The following is a 24,305-nucleotide window of genomic DNA, read 5'->3' on the forward strand; positions in this document are numbered from 1 at the left end:
CTTGGCCGTTTCTAATAACTGAGATTCTAGGTTTGACCATAGGGCCTCTAAGTCGTGATAGAACTTGTCCCGTTTTTCTATAAAGGCTCCCTGTCCCTTTTCGGTAAGTTCACGCACTCGCCTAGTCTCGGCATTTTCATCTACATTTGTTGTTTTAGACGGATTTTCTCCTGTTTCTTCAGTGACATCTCCCTCTGGGGGCTGAACCTCTTCTTGCTGTTCCGCGTGACTTGGATCCATGATGTAAATCAACTATGTGTAGGCAATGTTTGTTCACCGTTGTTGGTTTGCTGCCTAAGACGCACAAGCTGTGTTGCGTAGTGTCAAGGTAACAGCTACGAACGATGCTCCGTTGTATTTCCTGTTCAGGAGATGTGTAGACAATTTGTTGTCAATTTACTGTACGTCAAGGGATGACGCGTACATGCAGGGCTCAACAGGTAGGTTGCTGTGTAGCTGTGGAGTGGCGTTATCTGTGAGACACAACAGGCAAGTTGTAGACTTTTTACTGTAATGGCCTGACCATTAAGTATAACCGACGATTGGGCTCAAGCAGAAAAGACTATCAGGTGCTGATACTTTAATCAAGAGTCAATCTAACAAATGGTAAAAAGCTGAAAAACAAATAAAATACAATTTACAATGTGTTCAATTAATGTTATTAAAACGAAATGTCAAAGGTAATAGATAGCACAGTCCGTTGAATCCGAGAAAATGTTGTACTTTCAAGAGCAGTTAAATTTCCAGTGTTTCACGGAGAGAATGTTCAAATATGTATCGAGTAATTTGAAGGCTTCAAAAACAATGTTGTAAAGTTAACTCACTCTGTGGTTAGCCACGAATTGTGTCCTAGATGACGTTTGTCCTTTGAAAAGTTCTCCAGAACTGGAATGACCTTGCAATGTTCGGTTTGAGATCCGTGTGATCAGGGGAAAGGTAGCGATGATACGATGTTTTAATGTTCTTATAAGGTTAAAGATGAATAATCCTCCTAGACTGGAACACATAAATAGATTAAGAATATAATCAAACGAACTATATAAATTACGGAATGGTGTAACAGAATAATAGGTAATCAAGAAAAGTAATAGGAAAACTTATTTCAAATCAAATAATTTCTTTTTCTAAAAAAAACTACTGGAAATAGTTGTATTTTTATTAATTGAGAAAATATTTTTTTCCTTTTTTTGGCATTTCTTTTAATTTAAAAATTCAAATCTGGTAATGATCAATTGATATTACAAGAAACATTTCTGAACCGCATTGGCAATCATACTACATCATCATATTGTTATACGTGTATGTAAAAACTATGTATATGTATACTTTGTAAACGTAAAGAAGACAAATGAAGTTGAACACAAGATATTTATTTGCATTTTTTCCCGTCTCTGCACAACTGCCACTGTGTCACTTCTGCTTCAAAATCAATAGATTGAATGCAGAGTCTTGTATATTTTTTTTTTAGTTCAATGATCTCACCATCACTTGCACAAAAATCGCTTACACATGTACATCAAGTTTGGCATATGAACTACAATAATATGGTGTTTTCACAGTCAGGATAAGCACATGTAATTTTCTCTCATACAAAACCATTTTTAGGTATCACATTGATAGGAGTAGTAATCGGTCCATTACATGACTGTGTTGTCATATTTGGAATAAAGTAATCACTATTACTATTAGTTGTTCGTGTCTGCCAGGGATTCTTATTTTCAATCAGAAAGACTTGGGAGTCCTACATTCAGCACATGTATGATATTATATCTCTTGTATGCTGCACTGTTAGGTAAATTTGATCAACATCTTTGGCGTTTATAACATGCAGGATCCTGTTAAAAAAATGCTGTCAGATACTGAATGTAAATATATATAAAATTGACGACAAAGTGATGGAAATAATGAAATAAAAACAATTTATATACACAAAACCAGTATGTCTTGGGAAAGTCATTCATGTGATGGGTACAATTTTTCTCTTAAGATGGACAAGTTTATAAACTGTAGCCATGGACAGGGGTCTGTCTTGATATTGAAGAAAATCAACATGGCCGACAGCTATAATACTGATTTTTTATTGTAAATTGCATCAAATTGGGTGAAAATATGAAAAAATAACTTATATACACAAATCCAGTATGTCATTGAAAAGTAATTTATGTGCTGGGTACAATTATTCTCTAAAGATGCACAAGTTTATAAACTGTAGCCATGGACAGGTGCCTCAGTGTTTTTATATTGAAGAAAATGAACATCGAACATGCATGGCCGACGCCTATAATGTGTATGACAGAAAGTCACAGGACAAAAAAGTCACAGACAAAAAGTCACGGACAAAAAGTCACAGGACAAAAAGTCACAATTCAGTTTTTAGAATATTTTTCTTTAAACAAGAACAAACTAATTTTAAAAATGATTTTTTTGTTTTTTTCTTGAACTATTAGATATAACATTGTATAAATCAACTTTGTAATTAAAATGTATTCAATAAATATCAATAATAATCAAATATTGTTATGAAAACAAAATGTCAAAGTGACTTGGTACTTAAATGGCTTCATGGTGCCAAGAAATATCTCCTTTGCATAATTAAAATTTAATGACTTTTCATTTAACAAGGCTTATGAAAAATTTCCTACACTTAAAAATGAATAGATGAAATAAAAAGAAAATATTTAATAATCTTTCTCTTATATATTCAAACATTTGTCAACAAGTTATTAGTGACTTTTTGTCCTAACAAATTTGTGACTTTATGTCCTGTGAATTTTTGACCTGTGACTTTCTGTCCGTTTACCAATGTGTATATATATGTCTCTGTTAGCAATTTTTAAAAAATCTTTCCTAGAGTGGGGGGCCCATATTCGCCGGGGACACACTTTCGCCGTTTTATGATTTTGAGGTGTAAAAACTTTAAAGGATGGCTGAAATGGAAGAAATATGCCGGTAAATTATATTTTTAAAACAAATTTGATTATTATTTAAACTTACAAAAATGAACAACGATTTTCGGCCAATTTCATGAACATAAAACACGATTTCAAAGAAGTATTTTTAGTAATTCTTTGACTGGTTGCCCTAAATTATAGTGCTTTACACCTTTGAAATGTCTGTTATTCATCTAAAATGAAATTGATTTGATAAATATTGTTTAAAGCTGCAGTTATTAGGTTTTAAATAGATGTGTAAAAACGGCGAATATGTGTCCCCCTTTGACAAAACATCAGGAAATTTCAAATAGCATTTAATCTAACTTTTCAGATGATTTATTTCATAGAAACCCGTTTTAAGCTAAGAATATTTTGCTTTTGATGTTATCTTATTATAGAAATATCAGTATACTTCAAAAACATAAAGACCTGAACATAAACTGCATAAAAAATGAAAAACTATCATCGGGGTGAAAATGAGCACCCCACTCTAGCAGTAAACCTATACTTTCTGTAAATGAAAATATTTATTTACTTGCTATGGAGTCTATTCTCCCAAGACTCACATCTATTTCCAAATGCAAAGCTGAGGGCAATCATGATTATAGTTGAGGTAGTTAGTGTCAAGGGGGGGGGGGGCAACTTGTTATTTTCCGAAAAGCTAGGAAATAATTGTATATTATTATATAAGAGAAACCGCTTATTTTACTTTTCTTTTTCGATCTTTTCCATCATATTTCTTTTTTTTTTTTTTAAATATGCCTGAAAATACGTATACCATTGAAACATTAGTTACAACCACTCATTAAACTAGATGAAAACATGACCGTAGTGCACTTCTATATAGATGAATGCATCTTCGCTAGCCAAGGATTACGATCCCCTCCGGAGTGGATCGTAACCCTTGGCTAGCGAAGATGAGATGACTAAGTCGACTGAGAGGACAGAGTTTTTTTTCAGATTTTATCTTGTTAATTTAAAATTGAGAATGGAAATGGGGAATGTGTCAAAGAGACAACACTGCCCGACCGTAGAAAAAAAACAACAACAGAAGGTCACCAACAGGTCTTCAATGTAGCGAGTAATTCTCGCACCCGGGGGCGTCCTTCAGCTGGCCCCCAAACAAATATATACTAGTTCAGTGATAATGAACGCCATACTAATTTCCAAATTGTACACAAGAAACTAAAATTAAAATAATACAAGACTAACAAAGGCCAGAGGCTCTTGAATTGGGACAGGCGCAAAAATGCGGCGGGGTTAAACATGTTTGTGAGATCTCAACCCTCTTCCTATACCTCTAGCCAATGTAGAAAAGTAAACGCATAACAATACGCACATTAAAATTCAGTTCAAGAGAAATCCGAGTCTGATGTCAGAAGATGTAACCAAAGAAAATAAACAAAATGACAATAATACATAAATAACAACAGACTACTAGCAGTTAACTGACATGCCAGCTTCAGACTTCTATTAAACTGACTAAAAGATTATGATTTCATCATATGAACATCAGGCACAATCCTTCCCGTTAGGGGTTTAGTATTATACCATGATGGCATAATAACATATATATGAGAAGAACATAACCCGTGTCATGCCAACAACTGGTTTTTGAACATGTAAGTCATTTTTTGGCATGACACTTATCTGTAAAGTTGTTAAAAATATGAAAACCAAGGATTTGTATAAAAAGGAGATAAACTCAATACAAATTAAATATACAAAACAAAGACTGAGTTTATTCATGTTATTTCTATATTGTTAATGGTGGGTCGAGTTTATTAAAGACCGAGTTTGTTGTATACCTTACATGTACTATTCAACAGTGACGGTCTCACTAATTAGCGACAAGAAGATTTTAGCGACAAGAAGCGTCAAGAAGCACAAGCGCAGACGGTATATGACAGATTTTAAATACATGTTTTAACGTTGTTTTCTGTCAGTTTCATTAGAATGGAGATAACAATATTTTATTTTAAGCTCCGACGGCATCAATTGGGGATTTGATGGTCGCAAATACCCGTTTACTGTCTCCGCTAACGCGTCGCCATTAAACTTAATTTGCGACCATCAAATCCCCAATTGATGCCGTCGGAGCTTAAAATACACTACAGTTAGCTCCTCATTTTGGCGCGTGTAACGTAACCGGTACCCAAATTGCAACGACTACCCTAATTGTACCTATTTAGCAAAAATAGCAGTGGAAAGCTTACCAGATTTCCTACTCGGAGACTAAACACATTGTAATTTTATGATCCGATAGTATGCACATCTTTTAACATAGGTAAATATATTTAGATTTACACAAAACGTAAAACTTACAGTATTTATCAACAGATGAAGTGTTTACTGAAAAAGCAAAATGTACTGAAATGTCGCCATGCGACGTCATCAAAACGTCATCTTTTTAAAATTAGTAAATACAGTATGTTTCAAGTATCCATTTCTTAAAAAAAGAAGAGTAAGCATGGACAAATATCCAATTGTTCAAAATATTTGAAAAAAATAAACAAAAGCTCTGTTATTCGACTTTTGACCATGCAAATTTAAGCATGGATGCAATTTGGGTACTCCTCATTACCGAATCATTGATGGTTTGGAGGTTAGTTCAGACCAATTTTTCTATGATTCCATATTAATTGAAAAACAAATTGGTGTACCTTTATAATAAAGAAGGATACGGCTACGAAATAAACACAAAATGGAAATGTTTGTCTTGATAAAAAAAAACGTAGTTGAAAAAACTGTCAAAATAGGTGCAATTTGGGTACCGTCACGTTAATTGTATAGTCTGACGCCTGCACAAAGTTGAAGGTGTTAATTGGATGTTATTTTAGCAATAAAACAAGGGAAACGCGCCTCGTGAATCTCATTTAATGTTCTACATTGTGTATTACCTTAGGGTGAAGCCACAGCTAACGTTGGTCCTATCAGGAAAAAATAATTGTACAGTTAGAAAGGAAATAATATTTCATGTTTTTGTTTTAATAAATCCTTCAAAGGAACGGTGAAAAATCTCTGTTTTTATTTTCATTTTATAGCGTCTGCATTTCATTTGCTCTTACAGTTGTTTAATTTCTTCATCTATCAATATAATAATGAAAACTACACAATCCCTTCCTCGCCGGCAAACTGTTCAATTTCTTCATCTGTCAATATAAAAACAAAAATTATTAATTTACTTCTGCCCGCATATCAAAAATGACTAAATGTATATTTGTAAAAAAAACCAACGTTTTCTTGTCGCTAAATAGCTTCTTGTCGCTTCTTGACGCTTCTTGTCGCTTCTTGACGCTTCTTGTCGCTTCTTGACGCTTCTTGTCGCTAATTAGTGAAACCCAACAGTGACACATTCCACATACATGTCCGATCGTCAAAATGGCTGACTTAGTGACATTAAACAGAAACTACATTAGAACAGATCTCCAATGTATACTAATGACTTAGTAAGTTAGTGACATTAAACAGAAACTACAGTAGAACAGATCTCCAATGTATACCAATGACTTAGTGACATTAAACAGAAACATCAATAGAACAGCTATTTATAGGGATAGTCGACCTTCGTACGGATAGAAACAAGTGCTTGTGGTTAATACATGCAGTTTGTATTAAAGACTTTACGACCAGATCAAGTGAATCTGATGATTTTTTGTGACGATATTATATTGGTAAGTAGACCTGTAGACGTACAAAAGTTAGTTGAATGAGAAAGATGATAAATATATATACAACATTAGGTCACCATGGTCACTGTAGGTCAATGTCATAAAAATAATATGAGGCAGGCATTACCTGTGACAGGGGACGAAGTCTGTATGAACTTTTTTTTTAATTCAGACATATTTTAGAAACGCTGTCATCAGTTAACGGTTTTTTTCATATTCAACAATAAATAAAGATGAATACGTCGTTTCCGAGATGTTGGAACTCTTCTGTCGTAAAACAAGAAATGGTATGTCGATCACGTGACAACGTCAAATTTTTGGACACTTTTATTTCAACAGCGGTAAATTTTCAAAACAATGGGTAGAGCCAAGAAAGCGGACGGAAAAAGAAATTTGTGTTGTGTTGTTCCTGGTTGCAAATCAGATACCAGAAAGAACACTGACAAACACGAGTTTATGAAGAATGTAGAGTTTTATCAATATCCCACAAAGATAAAAAATGCTCAGATGAGGAGAAAGTGGTTAAAAATGATTGATAGACCAGCTGATTATGAACCCCCTGCTTGGCACCGTGTTTGTAGTAGACATTTCGTTGGTGGAAGAATGACTGCACAAAACAATATTCCAGAATTATTCCATAAAAATAACTTCAAACAACCATTATCAGAAAGACCAGATAGCTCTATTAAAAAGAGACAAATACTTGCAGCTATTAAACCAAGCCAAAGAAAAAGAGAATTGAAATTCCAAAACAAAGGTATGATGTGTTGAAAGTTTAATCAGTATCTTTATATGTACAAAAAGTCAACAAAAGAAGAAAAGGAGTTACTTAAAACATATTTTCAAGACAAAAAAGCATGCAAAAATTAGGTTTAACTTGGGCATATTACATGTACTAATATTATACATTTTGTCCTTTTTTAAAAATGGTAATGAATCCTAATACTGTGTAAAAGTCTCTGATTTAACTTGCTTATATTGTTTTTACAAATATATAAGCAAGAATACTAATGTGTAAAGAATAATAGTTTTGCATTTTTGAGCTACATGTCATGTATAAATGTAAACAAAGAGTATAGCACCAATACTCATTCATTTGTGTCATTGGTGGCAAATTGATGGTTAAAAAATAAAATGTAATTAAATAAATGTAACTGACTCTCAAACCATAGAAAAGATTAAACTGGTCCCTACTATTCTAGCTGTGAAAAAGCTTTCCTGGTTGTCTTATCCAATCATTTTATAGTGTGTGCAGTTTTGTAATCTTAGAATTGCCAGGTAGAAAATTGCTTTAAAAACATCATATTTATTAGAATTTTCTATTATATTTAACAGATATTCCAAATGAAACAACTGATGTTGATATTGTTAGATAAGAAAGAGAACCAGCAATCAGTATTTACACAGGAGGATATTGCAAAAAATGTTCCCATATATCTATCAAAGAAGTTGAAGTTGAAACTGTTAAAGGTAATAATCATTCTGGTATTTATCATGTTTATAATTAGTACCAAAAAATGAACTTTATGAAGTATGTTGGCATGGAAAAAATTGAGAATACAGAAGTAAAATGATCAAAATGAGTATTAATTATTAGAGTGCATGTGCCATTTTGAATAGTTTGAAAAAAAAAATGCAACATGTATATGTACATCCAATAACACTACACAAAAGGTAACAGATGTATAAACTTGTGTATTCTACAACCAATCTGCAATTAAATATTTGTAAACCTACATTTGGTTACTATACTTAATAAACACATTAAATAGAGTTGACATTTGACATCTGTGATATATCCTTTTTTTCTTCATTTCTTCAATTGTTCTTTCTACAAATAAGTTTTATATTTTTATACATACCTGTACTTTTTTTTATAGATATCATAGATGTTTCAGAGGATCACAGCTACAGTTTTAGTACAACAACTATAAAACACAAAAGTTTTCCAACCTATGGCAAGCTCTACCAGAAAAAATGTTGGCAGATATATTTGGTGTTTCAGTCAGTAGAATATCTCAAATATTTACAACATGGATATATTATATGAAGTCTATATTAAAAGATCTAGAATGGCCATCCAAAGCTTTAATTAAAGAGCATATATATATGCCTGCATCATTTAAGAAATCATATCCCAATACCACAGCTGTAATTGATTGTAAAGAATTGTTTATACAAAGGCCAAGGAATCCAACAACTCAAGCTAAAACATTCAGTACTTACAAGTCCCATAACACATATAAATGCTTAGTCAGCATAACTCCAAATGGTAATTTTAATTATATTTCGGATCTTTATGGAGGCAACACATCTGATAGATATATTACTGAAAATTCTGGGTTTCTTGATTTAGTATCGGCAGGAGATGAAAATATGGCTGACCACGGATTCAGGATAAGAGACCTTCTTCTTGAGAGAAGGGCTTATTTAACTATGCCCCCATTTACAAGAAAATGTTCATGGGGAAAGGGAAAACGTTTGACGGCCTATGAAATAAGGAAAATCAGAAAAATTGCTAACGTAAGAATATATGTTGAACAAGCAATACAGAGAATGAAGAAATTCAAAATGTTATCTCAGATTCTACTATGGACACAAAAACCACTTGTTTATCCCATGATGATAGTGGCTGGATTCATTTGCAATTTGATGAAACCGTTAGCTAATAAATGATCAAACAGTAGATACAATGTAGTTGTCTCACTTGCAATCACACGACACCTTGATTTTGTAATTTTAAAGAATTAGGCCCTTAACCCTTTAGGTCTGTTTAATTATCCTGGTTTAAATGCCCTTCAAAAAGATTGACTCCTTGAGTTGGAGAGGTCAAGGGTGCTAACCCTGGCCAGATCAAACCAAAGACTTTAAAATAAGTATTTGCTGCTTCCCTGGTAGACACACAGTATTTATCTCCCTGTCCAATTGTACCATGCTATACATTATAAATATATATGAGTTGTCATGTTTGTTGTGTAAATATTCCATAATGTCATCACTGTCACTTAATCCTCTTAACATGTCGGGAAAATATTCAGCGGTCTCTGAGTCTCCTCGTTACTTTCACTTTCATCTGATGGTGGATCTACTAATTTCAAAAAACCTTGGATAGATCATAAACCTGCAATTAAAAGAATTAATATTTTAATAAAGTGATAGAAAATTTTGCACTGCACATTTTGGTTTCATTTAGTTATTAAGATTAGCCTTATCGAAGTCTTTCAGATATTTTTTTCAAAACCGTCTGTCAGAATGCAATATTCAAACTAAGTTACTTGAATTACAACATTTTTTACATGTAACAGTAAGGGGTGATACACATGTACATGTACATAGTGTATAAGTAAAATTTATACAAGTTTCAGCCACTATTTTTTTATGTTTATATATATCCCACTGTCATTCAGATAGTTTTAATAACCATGACAATACATACATTGTATTTTGATTTCTTGTCAGAATTTTCTAAAGAGTGGGTGCTGCTTTTGCTTTGCTACATATTTGTTTTTCATTCATTATTTTGTACATAAAATTAAAATTCAGATATATCAGGTATCTTGTTTGAATTGTTTACATGGAATTTGTCATTTCAGACTATTTAATTATAGCTAGACTATGCAGTATAGGCTTTGCTCATTGTTGAATGCCTGTAGTTTCTAATTTCTGTGTCATTTAAATTTTGTGAAGAGTCGTATCATTGGCAATCATTGTAACCCCATACATGTAATCTTTTATATATGTATACATTTTTACCTTGAGTTGAAGGTCTCTTTGGATGCATGTGTCTCTCTCTGTTTTACAGGATTAAATGTATGCTTCATGTCTGATTTCTTGCTAAAGTATTCCAATAGAGCAATTTTTGATGGTCTGGTCTCCTGTTTTGGCTTGTCCCATGCACAAATGGTATCAGTGCCAACCAAAGTATGGCGATCAGTATGCCGTGAAACAAAGGAACTTAATGCAAACAATAAGGCTACCACGTGTTTACATCATCATCTCTGCAATAAGAAACATCTACATTATAAACATGTTTAGTACTAAAAATATTCATGTCTTAAATCAAATACAACAAGAATGTGTCCCCAGTACACGGATGCCCCACTCGCACTATCATTTTCTATGTTCAGTGGACCGTGAAATTGGGGTCAGAACTCTAATTTGACATTAAAATTAGAAAGATCATATAATAAGGAACATATATACTAAGTTTCAAGTTGATTGGACTTCAACTTCATCAAAAACTACCTCGACCAAAAACTTTAACCTGAAGCGGGACGAACGAACGGACGGACGGACGAACGAACGAACGAACGAACGAACGGAGCCACAGACCAGAAAACATAATGCCCCTCTACTATCGTAGGTGGGGCATAAAAAAAAGTTGATAATTGTAATAACTGAGAACTACATTATAAGTCATTAAGTGTACATACAATGTGAATGACATACATGTACATGTATATACATTGTATGACATATATGCCATGGACTTGTGTTGGATTATTTTGAACAAAACAATATCACAAGGTACAGTCTTAGTCTTGTAACTGCTGTATATACATGTATCTACACATTATCATTTCATCACAAAATGTAAGAGCCTAAATTTCAAATCCTACGGTACTACATTGTACATGAATAGAAACAAAACTGTTAAGTAAACTGTTTTGTTGGCTTATTTTCTTCTTGATAAAAGATGTATGGCAATTTACAGATATAATATCTGTTTATATCAACAATATTTGGTCTTGTGCAGAGTTATCTCATATGCTATCAATCATACATGTACCACATCTTATTTTTACATACATTTAGTTTTTTACATGTAGTAAACATGTCCATTGTACCAAGGATTTATATAAATACAGTACTGTTCAAAAATATCGATTCGATAACTTTTTTCTCCGATTTCCGTGTTTCTCGGAATCACACCGAGTACCGCGGATTTCACTCCTAAAATCCTCCAAAGATTCTCTCCCAACACCGCGTGGCTGTTAATTGGTTTATTGCCCATCGGATGTACTTCAAATTAACGACGCGTGACAACATAATTGGATTACCCAGATAATTTACCTTTGAACATTTATTCGATCTTGGTTGCACAGGTGTGCTTTAAAATCACGGTATTATAAATTGAACAAATGTTTTCCTTTCTTTGACACATAAAGATGTGACAATATCATTTAGAATAAGATAATTATTATCTTTTATATTTGTGTCTTATGCCGTTATCTTTAAAATAGAACGTACATACGAAAAAGTATGAAGAAAATTGTTATTTTGTGTTTCTATTACAGTCCGGTCAGGTCATACATTGTGTTCTTTCAGCAAGGACGATTTTGCCACAATTAGTTTCTTTTATAACTTATTCAATAAGCAATATCAGCGCATTAATTGTTCATTATTAAAAAAATCAACTGGCTAATAAAATCATGTTTTTTTTTCGGTAACCCGATTCATCGGATCATCAAGTAAACTTAATTTATTGAGCAATGTAAAATATGATGTTTCACCACCTCGGTACATTTATACAGACTTGAATAATTCAAATTACGAACAGAAACTGTTAAATGACAACTCTGTTGACAAAGGAAATAATTTCAAGTGATATTGATAGTGTTCGTCATTTTCGCATTTTACGGAACGGTTTTCAAATTGACGAAAGTATTTATATCAATTTCGTCATTTGAATTTGGAAAGTGAAAAATATTTTCACATTAATTATATTATAAATGTACTATAATTCTACCGGTGTTTGACAAGTTTATGACGCTCAATCATTTTACGTTTACAAAAGATGTTAAAAGTTGTGATGATAAGTAATCCGCTTATCGCTATCCGATAGGTCACTAATCCTTTATTATTAATAAAATTTATCAAACCTCATAATTGCCCATCATAATATTCTATTCCAGTTAAATCAGTCATCATTTTATTTTCAAAATTTCCCAACCGCCTACAATTGGCATTTCTTTATCGTATTATCATGATTATTGTCATTTGAATACAATCAGTCACCCCCGACAAATTCCATCATAATTTCCATTAATACATCACCAACTGTAAATCTATATTATTGACCATGGACATATAACTAATGTACTTTCTTTTTTGAAAGATAAAACATTAAAATTCAAATAGTTAAAAATGTGTTCACGTTTATTCGGATAAGAATTATATTTTCCCGATAAATCAATTGTAAAAGGACCTTCTGGAGCCTCAATACGATTGCACAAAAATGTCGTTCTGCAACTTTAGAAACCTTGAATGGACTTTCCCACGGTCGGCCAGAAAGGTCACCTGAGTTTACTAGTACGCGATATTTTTTCCCGCCCTTTAAAAAACTCGTGCTGTGGATAACATTGATGTTAACTATTTTTAGCATTTAACATTGTTAAGTAAGTCAAGTTCAAGTTCAACCCAAACTGTTGATAACTGAGATGTGTATCGTGGAATTGTCTTCGCACGGCAAATAATTGTTTTTAAAATCTTTTGTTGAAAATACACAAATTTACATTCATTGTGCGAAAGTTAATATTAAACAAAGACGAATTAATGCAGCTGGAAGTATTCCTGTTGTAACGGAAATGTATTATTATTCTGCTGTACTGCCAACAAATCGTAAAACGAAAATGCCGTAATTGTTAAGCATAACGAATGGTGAATAATCTTTTCCTTTTTACTTGAATATACAAAACTTTCAAACACGTAATTTTATTTAACTGCTCAGATTAATTTAGCGAAAGTTTCCGGTTATTTTTACACAAGTATGCTCATTTCGTAAATAAAATATTAATTTACTGGTGAAGACATCGAGGTCAAAATTAAGTAGTTTTCATTTTTTATAAAACTTAAATACAATTGAAAGAATTAACAACAACATTTTGCTTTTAAATCTTTTATTCATTCCAGCAATTAGATAATCGTAAAAAGAAAATGCCGTAGATTTACACAATTAATACGGGGCAATCATTTTGTCTAATGAATGGTGAATAAATTTTCCTTTTTACTTGCATATATAAAACTTTTAGACTTATAATTTTTAAATAAAGACTTTAACTTTGAAGTAGAATATTTTGTTTTTCACATATTCCGCTATATTTTATAATCGTTTTTTTTTTAAAGCAAGTACATTAAGGTTAAGATATTTTTAGATGGGCTAACAAAAAATACGAAAATATTTTGACTTTAGTTTTTATTACCACAAATGAAATTTAATTAGTATAAAAGACATTTAAAATTATACACCGGTTTGACACTTAAACTGGTACAGTAGACCGGAAATATAACTCTTTATAACTTCAACCTTTACCTGTCAGGTAATCCAATTACCCATTCAGTCTTGTGCCGGTATAGATCAAAGTAGGATAAGGGCAATTAATTCCTCGGTGTCGAGAGTGAGCTCGTTATCACAATAAACATTTACCTGATTTTGGGAGAGATTACTCCCAAATTCCTCCCAACATTTTGAGAGGAATATCGGAGTTTGTCGGAGTGGCTCCGACATTTTCCTCGGTGTAGGGTGTGGGAGAGTTGGTACTCTTGAACTGTACTGTAGCATACAATCCTTGATTCAAAGTTGATTGTACATGCATATATATAAGACTACATCAATGACATTATGTTGACATTATGATCAAGGAAGTATAATATAATATTATGTATTTTTGTTGATACAATTGGTCAAATAGTGTTTCATTTTAGTTTTAGAGAGTTATCAATGATAAAATGTTCTAAATGTACATACATTAAATGATTTGTACTACTTATGCCACACAAGTACATCCTCCAGACTTCAAATATCCTGTGGAATCCATAAGTACCCATGTATTATAGGGATCGGCTCTGTCTGGTTTCTGGAGCACAATTGGCATGAACATACATGTAACCTAAAGTATCAGTTTTGTACAGCCTGACGTCTGAAATGTGATTGCATATAAACAACTTATAACCATTGTCTTGTTTATAATCACGCAGTCTATCGTCTGACCACTGACAAGTACTGAGCAAATATATCATTATATCTCAAGTTTCAACACTAGGCACTCCTCTGAGATCAGCTGTCCAATCCTTTACCTCCGTCACATCTATTACATAATGAGACTGTCCTTCTTTTGTTGAAATTAGACGCCACTCTTTACACAGATCTTTATTATAAGTCATCTTCTTCAATAATTTCCAATTTAAGGTTGTGTGCATATTCTGCAAGTTCAATCAGTTTCCTTTTATTAAATTTAGTGGCAGCAATAAGCCTAAACTGTAGGTAACTTCTCAATTCTTCACTGTAAGGAGTAATTTTTATACGACCGCAAAAATTTTAATTTTTCGTCTTATTGCTATCACGTTGGCGTCGTCGTCTGCGTCGTCGTCGTCCGAATACTTTTAGTTTTCGCACTCTAACTTTAGTAAAAGTGAATAGAAATTTATGAAATTTTAACACAAGGTTTATGACCACAAAAGGAAGGTTGGGATTGATTTTGGAAGTTTTGATCCCAATATTTTAGGAAAAAGGGTCCAAAAAGGGCCCATTAATCATTTTCTTGGTTTTCACACAATAACTTAAGTTTTAAGTAAATAGAAATCTATGAAATTTTGAATCAAGGTTTATGACCACAATAGGAAGGTTCAGGCCTCTACAATAACTTTTTTTTCAACTTGTCAAGTACATACCAAAACTTACTTGTCCAAATGAAATTGTAACTTGTCCAAAAAAATTCTTAAATAACCTTTTTTGCATTTCCAGTTGATTCAAGGAACAAAATGAATTAAAAAAACATTGAACAGAACTTGATTTATATCCTTTGAAATACTTTTAAAAGATATGAGCCATGAACAACTGAATTTAGTTGTGTCACAGGACTATGGTTCTAGTTACCTCACCTGGCCCAAAGGGCCAAGTGAGCTTTTCTCATCACTTGGCGTCCTTCGTCGTCGTCGTCCGGCGTTAGCTTTTACAAAAATCTTCTCCTCTGAAACTACTGGGCCAAATTAATCCAAACTTGGCCACAATTAATTTTGGGGTATCTAGTTTAAAAAATGTGTCCAGTGACCGGGCCATCCAACCAAGATGGCTGCCACGGCTAAAAATAGAACATAGGGGTAAAATGCAGTTTTTGGCTTATAATCCAAAAACCAAATCATTTATAGCAAATCTGACATGGAGTAAAATTGTTTATCATGTCAAGATCTATCTGCCCTGTAATTTTCAGATGAATCGGACAACTGGTTGCTGGGTTGCTGCCCCTGAATTTGTAATTTTAAGGAAATTTTGCCTTTTTTTGGTTATTATCTTGAATATTAATATAGATAGAGATAAACTGTGAACAGCAATAATGTTCAGCAAAGTAAGATTTACAAATAAGTCAACATGACAGAAATGGTCAATTGACCCCCTAAGGAGTTATTGTCCTTTATAGTCAATTTTTAACAATTTTCATAAAATTTGTTAATTTTTACTTAAATTTTCCACTGAAACTACTGGGACAAGTTCATTATAGATAGAGATAATTGTAAATTGCAAGAATGTTCAGTAAAGTAAGATGTACAATCACATCACCATCACCAAAACACAATTTTGTCATGAATCCATCTGCTTCCTTTCTTAAAACTGTTAGGAGTGCTACTTAAACAAGTGATTTCATTATCACCTATTTCAGTGATTTGATAAATTCAGTTATCACCTATTTAAGTGATTTTGGTGTTTCCTTTAATCTTCAAATGCTAATTTCATTGATTTTCCATATTTCCACAAACTTTTCTATAATTTTAAGTTTAAAAAGGAAAGATGTCAAACAAATCTTCTTTTCTTGTTTTTTTGTTAATAATTATACTTTGTTCATCAAAGTTGGATTAAAATTTATTTTCTGCAGAATAATTCTACTTGTCCCATCGGACAAGCTTGGTATAGCTTAATTTACTTGTCTGACCTTTTTTACCTCTGGTACCGGACAATCGGACAAGCGTTATTGTCGAGGCCTGCAAATAGTTTGGGGGTGGGGGGTCAACATTGCTGCAAGTTTTGGTAATCCAAAATCGATTTTACATATATTCCTATTGGTCAATCAATTTTTCCCAAATTAAGTTAAGAGGGGGGTGTGGGGGTCAGTGAAAAAACTATGTGAATTAAGTTTTTTATCCTTTATTGAACTTTTGATGTCGTCCCTTACCTTTTTGCCTTTTGTCTTGGAAAATCATCTTTTCTGATCCTATATATGCAAGACAAAATATTTATACACATTTTTTGAACATTAATTACTTAATTTAAAAAAATACCGAACTCCGAGGAAAATTCATGTCAGAGAGTCACTTATCAAATTACAAAATCAATAGCTCAAGCACACAAAACGAATGGATAGCAAAGTTCTGACATATTCCTGACTTGGTCAGTTGGTCAAGACATTTTCTGATACATGTAGCAAATTTTTAGCAGATTAAACCTGGTTTTATAGCATGTCTATTAACGATATGACAATGGAAAACTAAACAATCTTGTAATTGATAAAGTTCTATTAATTTTTGTTTTAGGTGAGATGGCGACTTGTTCAAAGGACCCACGTCCAACATGTTCAAAAGAAAATCAGAATTATGTCACATTAGACAAACTTTTGAAAGAAGTGTCTGAACCAGTGGTCAGAAAACGATTTGATAAAGAATTTGATCCTGCAGTGTTACAGGCAACTTTAAATAAAGAATCCGTGAAAATAAAGAAACATACTAATAGAAGACAATGGAACATATTATTTCCACCACGAGGTTAACATTTTTTATAATAAATATTATTGATTATTAGTACTGGTAACGTTGTTTGATTGGTGTTTTAATTATAAAAGCATAAATTTGATGGAAAACCTACAACGGGTTAGACGTTCAAAGAGGAGACCCATTGGTGGACTTCTGGTTTATGCTCTTTAGTCAGGTTGTTGTCTCTTTGAAACATTCCTCATTTCCATTCTCAATCTTTAATCTTGAAAAAAAAGGCTTTCAGAAATATTAATCTATGATGTCTTAGTATTTATCACTTTAAGGAGATTTTGTTTTAGCAAAATATGCTAATTTCAAGGAACATTTTGGCTTAATGAACCATAACAACATTACAAATTACTTTACTTCCCATTTATTAGATAAACACTAAACAACTTTTGCTGTTTTATAACCTTTTTTGTCCACAGTTAGGCTCATTGAGTCGATAGTATTTGAAAGCATGTGAAATACAAATTATGTGTAATTTGGCAATTTTAAAATGACCTGGTTCAACGCATGACAGAAGTTTTGTTTAATTGCATATTTTCAACATTTCATCTGCAAAAACACATCAAATATTATTGAGAAGCGTTTGAATTTCATTGGTTTTGTCCCCAAATTGTATATTCTCCCTTTACCATGTTTACATGATTTAACAAAATTTAAAGTCATATGAAACGACTTGCTTGATATTGAACCAATACAAACATATGTGTTTAACAAAATTTTGCATGAACTTTTTTATTATATTTATCAAACATCTATCGAAAATAATATTTTGTTCAGTGGTTGTTGATAGCAAGCTATTTAACTTTCAAGTTTGTTACCGAACTTTACCAGATTGTCACATTAACAAACTATAAAAAATTGAGCATGTGGAAAGCGTGACAGATAATTGGACTAAAAGAGCCATGCTATTTGTTTTCATGTGTTCCAATTGGTTAATTAAACTATTCCTTTAAGAATCTTTTATTTATATTTGACTCCAAGAGCATGTGTTTTTACATTGAATTTCTTATATTACGGGTTTCCCCTCGCATTTGTGCTCACTGCTGTTTCGGGGACGAAATTATAACGAACCTTAAATCTCGAGTTAAAGTCACTGCATCTGGGAAAATATCGTCTAATTAGTGTCTGGGAAGTTAATTATTCAATAGGGATACATTTATGAAGATTTTGATAATATAAAGGATTTTCTGTTAAACAAAGGTTCTCGTTCACTTCGTTTAGAGTAAAACTTAACCATCCAACATGCAATGACATGTACATGATGTATATAAAAAATGTTTAACTTTCTTTTAAATTTGAAGTTTCATATGACTTTTAAAACGATTGATTAAGAATAAAAGGAAGGGGAGACAAAACACAGTTCCCCACTTTTCAAAGGGTTTCATCATGTTCATGGGGATATATATCCCACTTCTTTCTGTTCAACTGCTGTTTTGTAATTTCAGATCAAAAACCAGTTTGTTCCAGTGACTTTGACTTGACATTGATGATACTGCTAATTAGAAATCTAACTCCGATTCAGATATCAGACATACTTCCTGTTCCCAATGATACAAATCAAGGGGCAGATCTCTCTAGGATAAAAGACTGTAGAAATAAGTTGGCACATTGTAATGGGAGCATATCTGACATTGAATTTGAGACGCAATGGATGGAAGTATCTCAGGTATGGTATTGAAAGGACTGTAATGTTTTTAAAACAAACAAACTGTTGCAAAATGAATATTCAATTTGTCAATGTCTCTCAAGTATTTTTATGCACACCTTTGATTTAATAAACCTAGTCATATGTGAATATTGAAATACCTGGCAGGCCTCGACAATAACGCTTGTCCGATTGTCCGGTACCAGAGGTAAAAAAGGTTGGACAAGTAAAAGCTATACCAAGCTTGTCCGATGGGACAAGTAGAATTATTCTGCAGAAAATAAATTTTAATCCCACTTTGATGAACAAAGTATAATTATTACAAAAAAAAACAAGAAAAGAAGATTTGTTTGACATCTTTCCTTTTTAAACTGAAACTAATTAAACTTTTTATTTCTCAAGACCCCTCAGACTTGCAATCGATAATTTAAAACTGGTTCTTTGTCAAGAACTTTTAACAGGTAAAAAGTACACTTTTCTCGGAAACCAGTCTTGCCGATCCCATTCAACCATGCGCTTTTTAGATAAGGTAACTTTAAAAGACAGTTTGTCACAAGCTTGGAAATGATTCGGCTCCAAGTTTAAAAGACAGTTGGGCACCGTAGGAGACATATTTCATAGACAGGATTAATAGACAGTTTGGCAAGGCAGTAAACATTTCTGGACCAAGACAAATCAGAACCTCTTTTCCTACCTTATTTTGTTGCTTTATAATAATTAATACCAATGTCCATACCATATTTTTTAAATAAGAATGAGGAAATTATTTACCATAAAAATTATCAAATCATGTTTGATCTTTATGTAGAAAAAACAATACTTGCAATGCAGTGACCTATAGTTGTTAATTTCTGTGTCATTTGGTCTTTTGTCTCATTGACAATCATACCTCATATTCTTTTTATTGATTGCATTTGAATAAACTTTTTTCAACTTTAAAAAAAAATAGGATAAAAATCCAATGAGTGTGCATTTAGAGGCCAATCAGATGGTGCCTCATGTGCAAAGTATGATGAGACTTTAGCATTGATAAAAACTAGAACCTAAGTCCTGTGACACAACTAAATTCAGCTGTTCATGGCTCATATCTTTTAAAAGTATTTCAAAGGATATAAATTAAGTTCTGTTCAATGTTTTTTTATTTCATTTTGTTCCTTGAATCAACTTGAAATGCAAAAAAGGTTATTATTAAGATTTTTTTTGGACAAGTTACAATTTCATTTGGACAAGCAAGTTGAAAAAAAAGTTATTGTAGAGGCCTGGACCTGTCCAAAGTCAGATACTGTCTCCTTGGCCTCATTGTAGGCTGATTCCCTAGAGCGCATGAGATCGTGGGTTTGAATTCCAAATGACTGATGATGATTTATTTACTTCTTTTATATTGCCCTAAAATTTATTTATCAGAGTTAGCAGTACTGTCTTTGAAGTTCATCTTGAAAACTAAATGGATAGATGGGAAGTGGTTACAACCAATTCTAATATGATGTTCTTTTTTCGCTTTGGAAACAGAGCCATGTTCTAATTCTCATAAAACATGGGCTGCGCGTAATTGATGTCACAATTGTCAGAACTATGTGTTTTGAACAACACCGGAAATCAAAATGGGCATTTGTTTTGGTGTTGCGCACTAAGAAATTAAATAAAATCATTTTAAAACATTCTTAATGTACAAGCTGACATGAATTTGTTCATTTGTTTATCGTGAAAAGGTTGATTTTTAACCGGATTTCGGAAGGAAATATCGGTTATTGATTTGGGGATGTACAGGGGGAGGGCGAACGGGTGACAGCCAAAAAGTGTCTCTTCAATAACATGAAAATGCTGTGATGATTTTTTTTTTCAAATTTAGATATGTTGTTTCTTGTGACTAAATGAAGGTCAAGTTCAATTTTCACGATTTTTAAGTATTTCTCCTTTTTGAGTTATCGCCATTTTTAATATCCAAAAGTGGTATTTTTTAATATTTTTCTCTTGCTATCATATTATAACTGAGCGTATGGTAAATGTCTTATCTCACAATAAAAATAAGAGTGACAGATTTATTTGAAAATTTTGTATTTCCTAAGTGGTGATGATTATAAGCTATATATTATTAGACATTTTGAAGTTAATTTCATTATTTATTATTATGTATGTACATGTAATCATTGTAATGTTAGAGTACTAGGTTTAACCATAGTTCTGTTAAAAGCGAAATAACCCTTCAGATTTGCAAATATGATTTTCATTATTAAGTATACCCCCGCTTAAAAAAGGAGGGGGGTATACTGTTTTACCTCTGTCTGTCCTTCCGTCAGTCCGTCCATCCCATGAATATTTTTCCTCGCATTTTTCTCAGGAACTACTATACAAGGATTTCTGAAATTTGGTTTCAGGGTTTATCTAAGTCAGCTATACCGTGTGATGCGTTTTCAGATTGATCACTCGACAAATTCCTGTTTACCGAACACTTGTATGATTTTACACATGATAGCCAAGTTGAAAATTTTAGTCACATTTTTCTCAGGAACTACAATACAAGGATTTCTGAAATTTGGTTTCAGGATTTATATAAGTCAGCTATACGGTGTGATGCGTTTTCAGAATCATCCCTCGACAACTTCCTGTTTACCAAACACTTGCATATTTTTACACTATTAATATTATCCACTTGCGGCGGGGGTATCATCAGTGAGCAGTAGCTCGCAGTTTCACTTGTTTGATCTGGGAAATATCTTAGCATATGAAAATCATTGGAGGGACAGATTTATTTGAAAATTTTCTGTTTTCTGATAAGATCTGTAGGACTGTATATATAAAGTTTGAAATTTACTAGTAGGACTGTATAAATGAAGTTTGAAACTTACTGTTCATTATTAGACATTTTGTAGATAATTAAGTTTCCCTAAACCATATTATTCTTACCCCATCCCCCTTCAATTTGAGAATCCCCAAGGAAATATGGTCACTTGGTCTTCTCCCGACCGGCAGTAAAACGCTTGTCGAAGTGGGGCGTCCGTTTGGCTGTGCGGGATGTATCAAGTTCGCAGTCACGTCCGGTCAGAAGGGGGACGTTAAATCCGATGCCTCGTGTAAAGAGAGTGCCAGGCTCTTTGCACGTTAAGAACCCTTGCAACAACTCTTTGAGGGGTCCGTAGGTGGCCTGTTGCAAGGCAAAATTTCTGTCCCTATCCAATATACCCTTATTTTCCAGTGGCAGTCTAAATATCTCCGACCATTATCCCAGATGGCCTCTATTATATTAACCTACCTATTGTATTTATTGTGAACTTGTTCTCGTCCTGAATATGCATGAAATATTTGCCACTGGACGTTAAGCAACCAACAATCAATCAATCAATTTGAGAATGTGCATTTATCTTGTAAAAGGTTGAGATCCCCCCTAAACCATATATATTCTTGTATGGGACAATAAAACAAATCAAATGAAGTATTTGGGGAGTCCTCGGGTTCACCCCTACCCCCTTCTTTTTGAAAACTTGTAAACAGTGGAAGATCCCCATCCCGAAACCATATATATTTTTGTATGGGACAATAAAACAAATCAAATGAAATAAAAGGGGAAATCCCCTTGGGTAACCACCAACCCCATCCCCCATCTTTTTGAAAACTTGGAAACGGTCAAGATCCCACCATATATATTCCTGTTCAACATTTCAAGAAGATTTGAATGACATACAGGTTCAATCCATAGGCGTCACTTATGCATATATATCACAAACCAATTTGTACTGGACTTTGCCCAATGTCAGGCAACCATCATTGGCAAAAGCAGTCAATACTAGTAAACTGGGAAATACTGGCAAATACTGATCGATTGAAATTTTCAATTATTTTGAGTGGACATTACTATAAAAACCACTCTCTACTTGGTCAATTATTTTTAGTAATGAAATAATGAAAGTGTTAAAGTCATTTTAAATGTTCTTATTTCTATTTTTATTGTAAACAGTGATTAACAATGATTTATTTTTATACGACCGCAAAATTTGAAAAAAATTTCGTCGTATATTGCTATCACGTTGGCGTCATCGGCGGCGTCGTCGTTGTCGTCGTCGTCCGAATACATTTAGTTTTCGCACTCTAACTTTAGTAAAAGTGAATAGAAATCTATGAAATTTTAACACAAGGTTTATGATCACAAAAGGAAAGTTGGGATTGATTTTGGGAGTTTTGGTCCCAACATTTTAGGAATTAGGGGCCAAAAAGGGCCCAAATAAGCATTTTCTTGGTTTTCGCACTATAACTTTAGTTTAAGTCAATAGAAATCTATGAAATTTTGACACAAGGTTTATGACCACAAAAGAAAGGTTGGGATTGATTTTGGGAGTTTTGGTTCCAACAGTTTAGGAATTAGGGGCCAACAAAGGGCCCAAATAAGCATTATTCTTGGTTTTCGCACAATAACTTTAGTTTTAAGTAAATAGAAATCAATGAAATTTAAACACAATGTTTATGACCACAAAAGGAAGGTTGGTATTGATTTTGGGAGTTTAGGTCCCAACAGTTTCGGAATAAGGGGCCAAAAAGGAACCCAAATAAGCATTTTTCTTGGTTTTCGCACCATAACTTTAGTATAAGTAAATAGAAATCTATGAAATTTAAACACAAGGTTTATGACTATAAAAGGAAGGTTGGTATTGATTTTGGGAGTTTTGGTCCCAACAGTTTAGGAATAAAGGGCCCAAAGGGTCCAAAATTAAACTTTGTTTGATTTCATCAAAAATTGAATAATTGGGGTTTTTTGATATGCCAAATCTAACTGTGTATGTAGATTCTAAATTTTTGGTCTCGTTTTAAAATTGGTCTACATTAAAGTCCAAAGAGTCCAAAATTAAACTAAGTTTGATTTTAACAAAAATTGAATTCTTGGGCCTTTTTGATATGCTGAATCTAAACATGTACTTAGATTTTTGATTATGGGCCCAGTTTTCAAGTTGGTCCAAATCAGGATCCAAAATTATTATATTAAGTATTGTGCAATAGCAAGAAATTTTCAATTGCACAGTATTCAGCAATAGCAAGAAATCTTCAATTGCACAGTATTGTGCAATAGCAAGAAATTTTCAATTGCACAGTATTGTGCAATAGCAAATATTTTCAATTGCACAGTATTGCACAATAGCAAGAAATATCTAATTGCACAATATTGTGCAATAGCAAGAAATTCCAATTGGATTTCATTGTTTTATACAATATACAATGTATATTCACTTTTACAACCAACTGATAGATTAAAACAATCTTTACCATTCAGTAATAACAAGCACTTTTTTTACATTTTAATATTTTATGATGTATTCAAAT

The 24,305-nt window shown here is 32.8% G+C and overlaps 3 protein-coding genes across 3 annotated transcripts in view; all 3 read left to right on the forward strand.

Moving 5' to 3' along the window:
• Positions 1 to 6,299: 6,299 nt before the first annotated feature.
• LOC139483457 (uncharacterized) overlaps positions 6,300 to 24,305 on the forward strand; it is a 64,943-nt gene continuing 46,937 nt past the window's right edge. Inside the window, exons 1-3 of the mRNA XM_071267481.1 lie at positions 6,300 to 6,607; positions 17,129 to 17,356; positions 18,799 to 19,019. Coding sequence (XP_071123582.1) covers positions 17,134 to 17,356; positions 18,799 to 19,019 — 444 coding nt within the window. The 5' untranslated portion in view covers positions 6,300 to 6,607; positions 17,129 to 17,133. The remainder of the gene's footprint in view (positions 6,608 to 17,128; positions 17,357 to 18,798; positions 19,020 to 24,305) is intronic.
• LOC139483455 (THAP domain-containing protein 11-like) lies at positions 6,962 to 7,980 on the forward strand. The gene is made up of 2 exons (XM_071267479.1): positions 6,962 to 7,361; positions 7,940 to 7,980. Exons 1-2 carry the CDS (start codon positions 6,962 to 6,964, stop codon positions 7,978 to 7,980), a joined length of 441 nt encoding a protein of 146 aa, XP_071123580.1.
• LOC139483456 (uncharacterized) lies at positions 8,582 to 9,280 on the forward strand. The gene has a single exon (XM_071267480.1). The coding sequence runs from the start codon at positions 8,582 to 8,584 to the stop codon at positions 9,278 to 9,280; it is 699 nt and encodes a 232-aa protein (XP_071123581.1).

Source organism: Mytilus edulis, chromosome 7 (assembly GCF_963676685.1).
Source record: "Mytilus edulis chromosome 7, xbMytEdul2.2, whole genome shotgun sequence".
NCBI lineage: Eukaryota > Metazoa > Mollusca > Bivalvia > Mytilida > Mytilidae > Mytilus > Mytilus edulis.

What these genes read in the sequence shown, in the direction of transcription:
- LOC139483455 (XM_071267479.1), top strand. Translation starts at nt 6,962, where the DNA reads ATGGGTAGAGCCAAGAAAGCGGACGGAAAAAGAAATTTGTGTTGTGTT. An exon ending in ATTGAAATTCCAAAACAAAG is followed by an intron (nt 7,362 to 7,939) that starts GTATGATGTGTT and finishes TATATTTAACAG; the next exon opens with ATATTCCAAATGAAACAACT.
- LOC139483456 (XM_071267480.1), top strand. Translation starts at nt 8,582, where the DNA reads ATGTTGGCAGATATATTTGGTGTTTCAGTCAGTAGAATATCTCAAATA.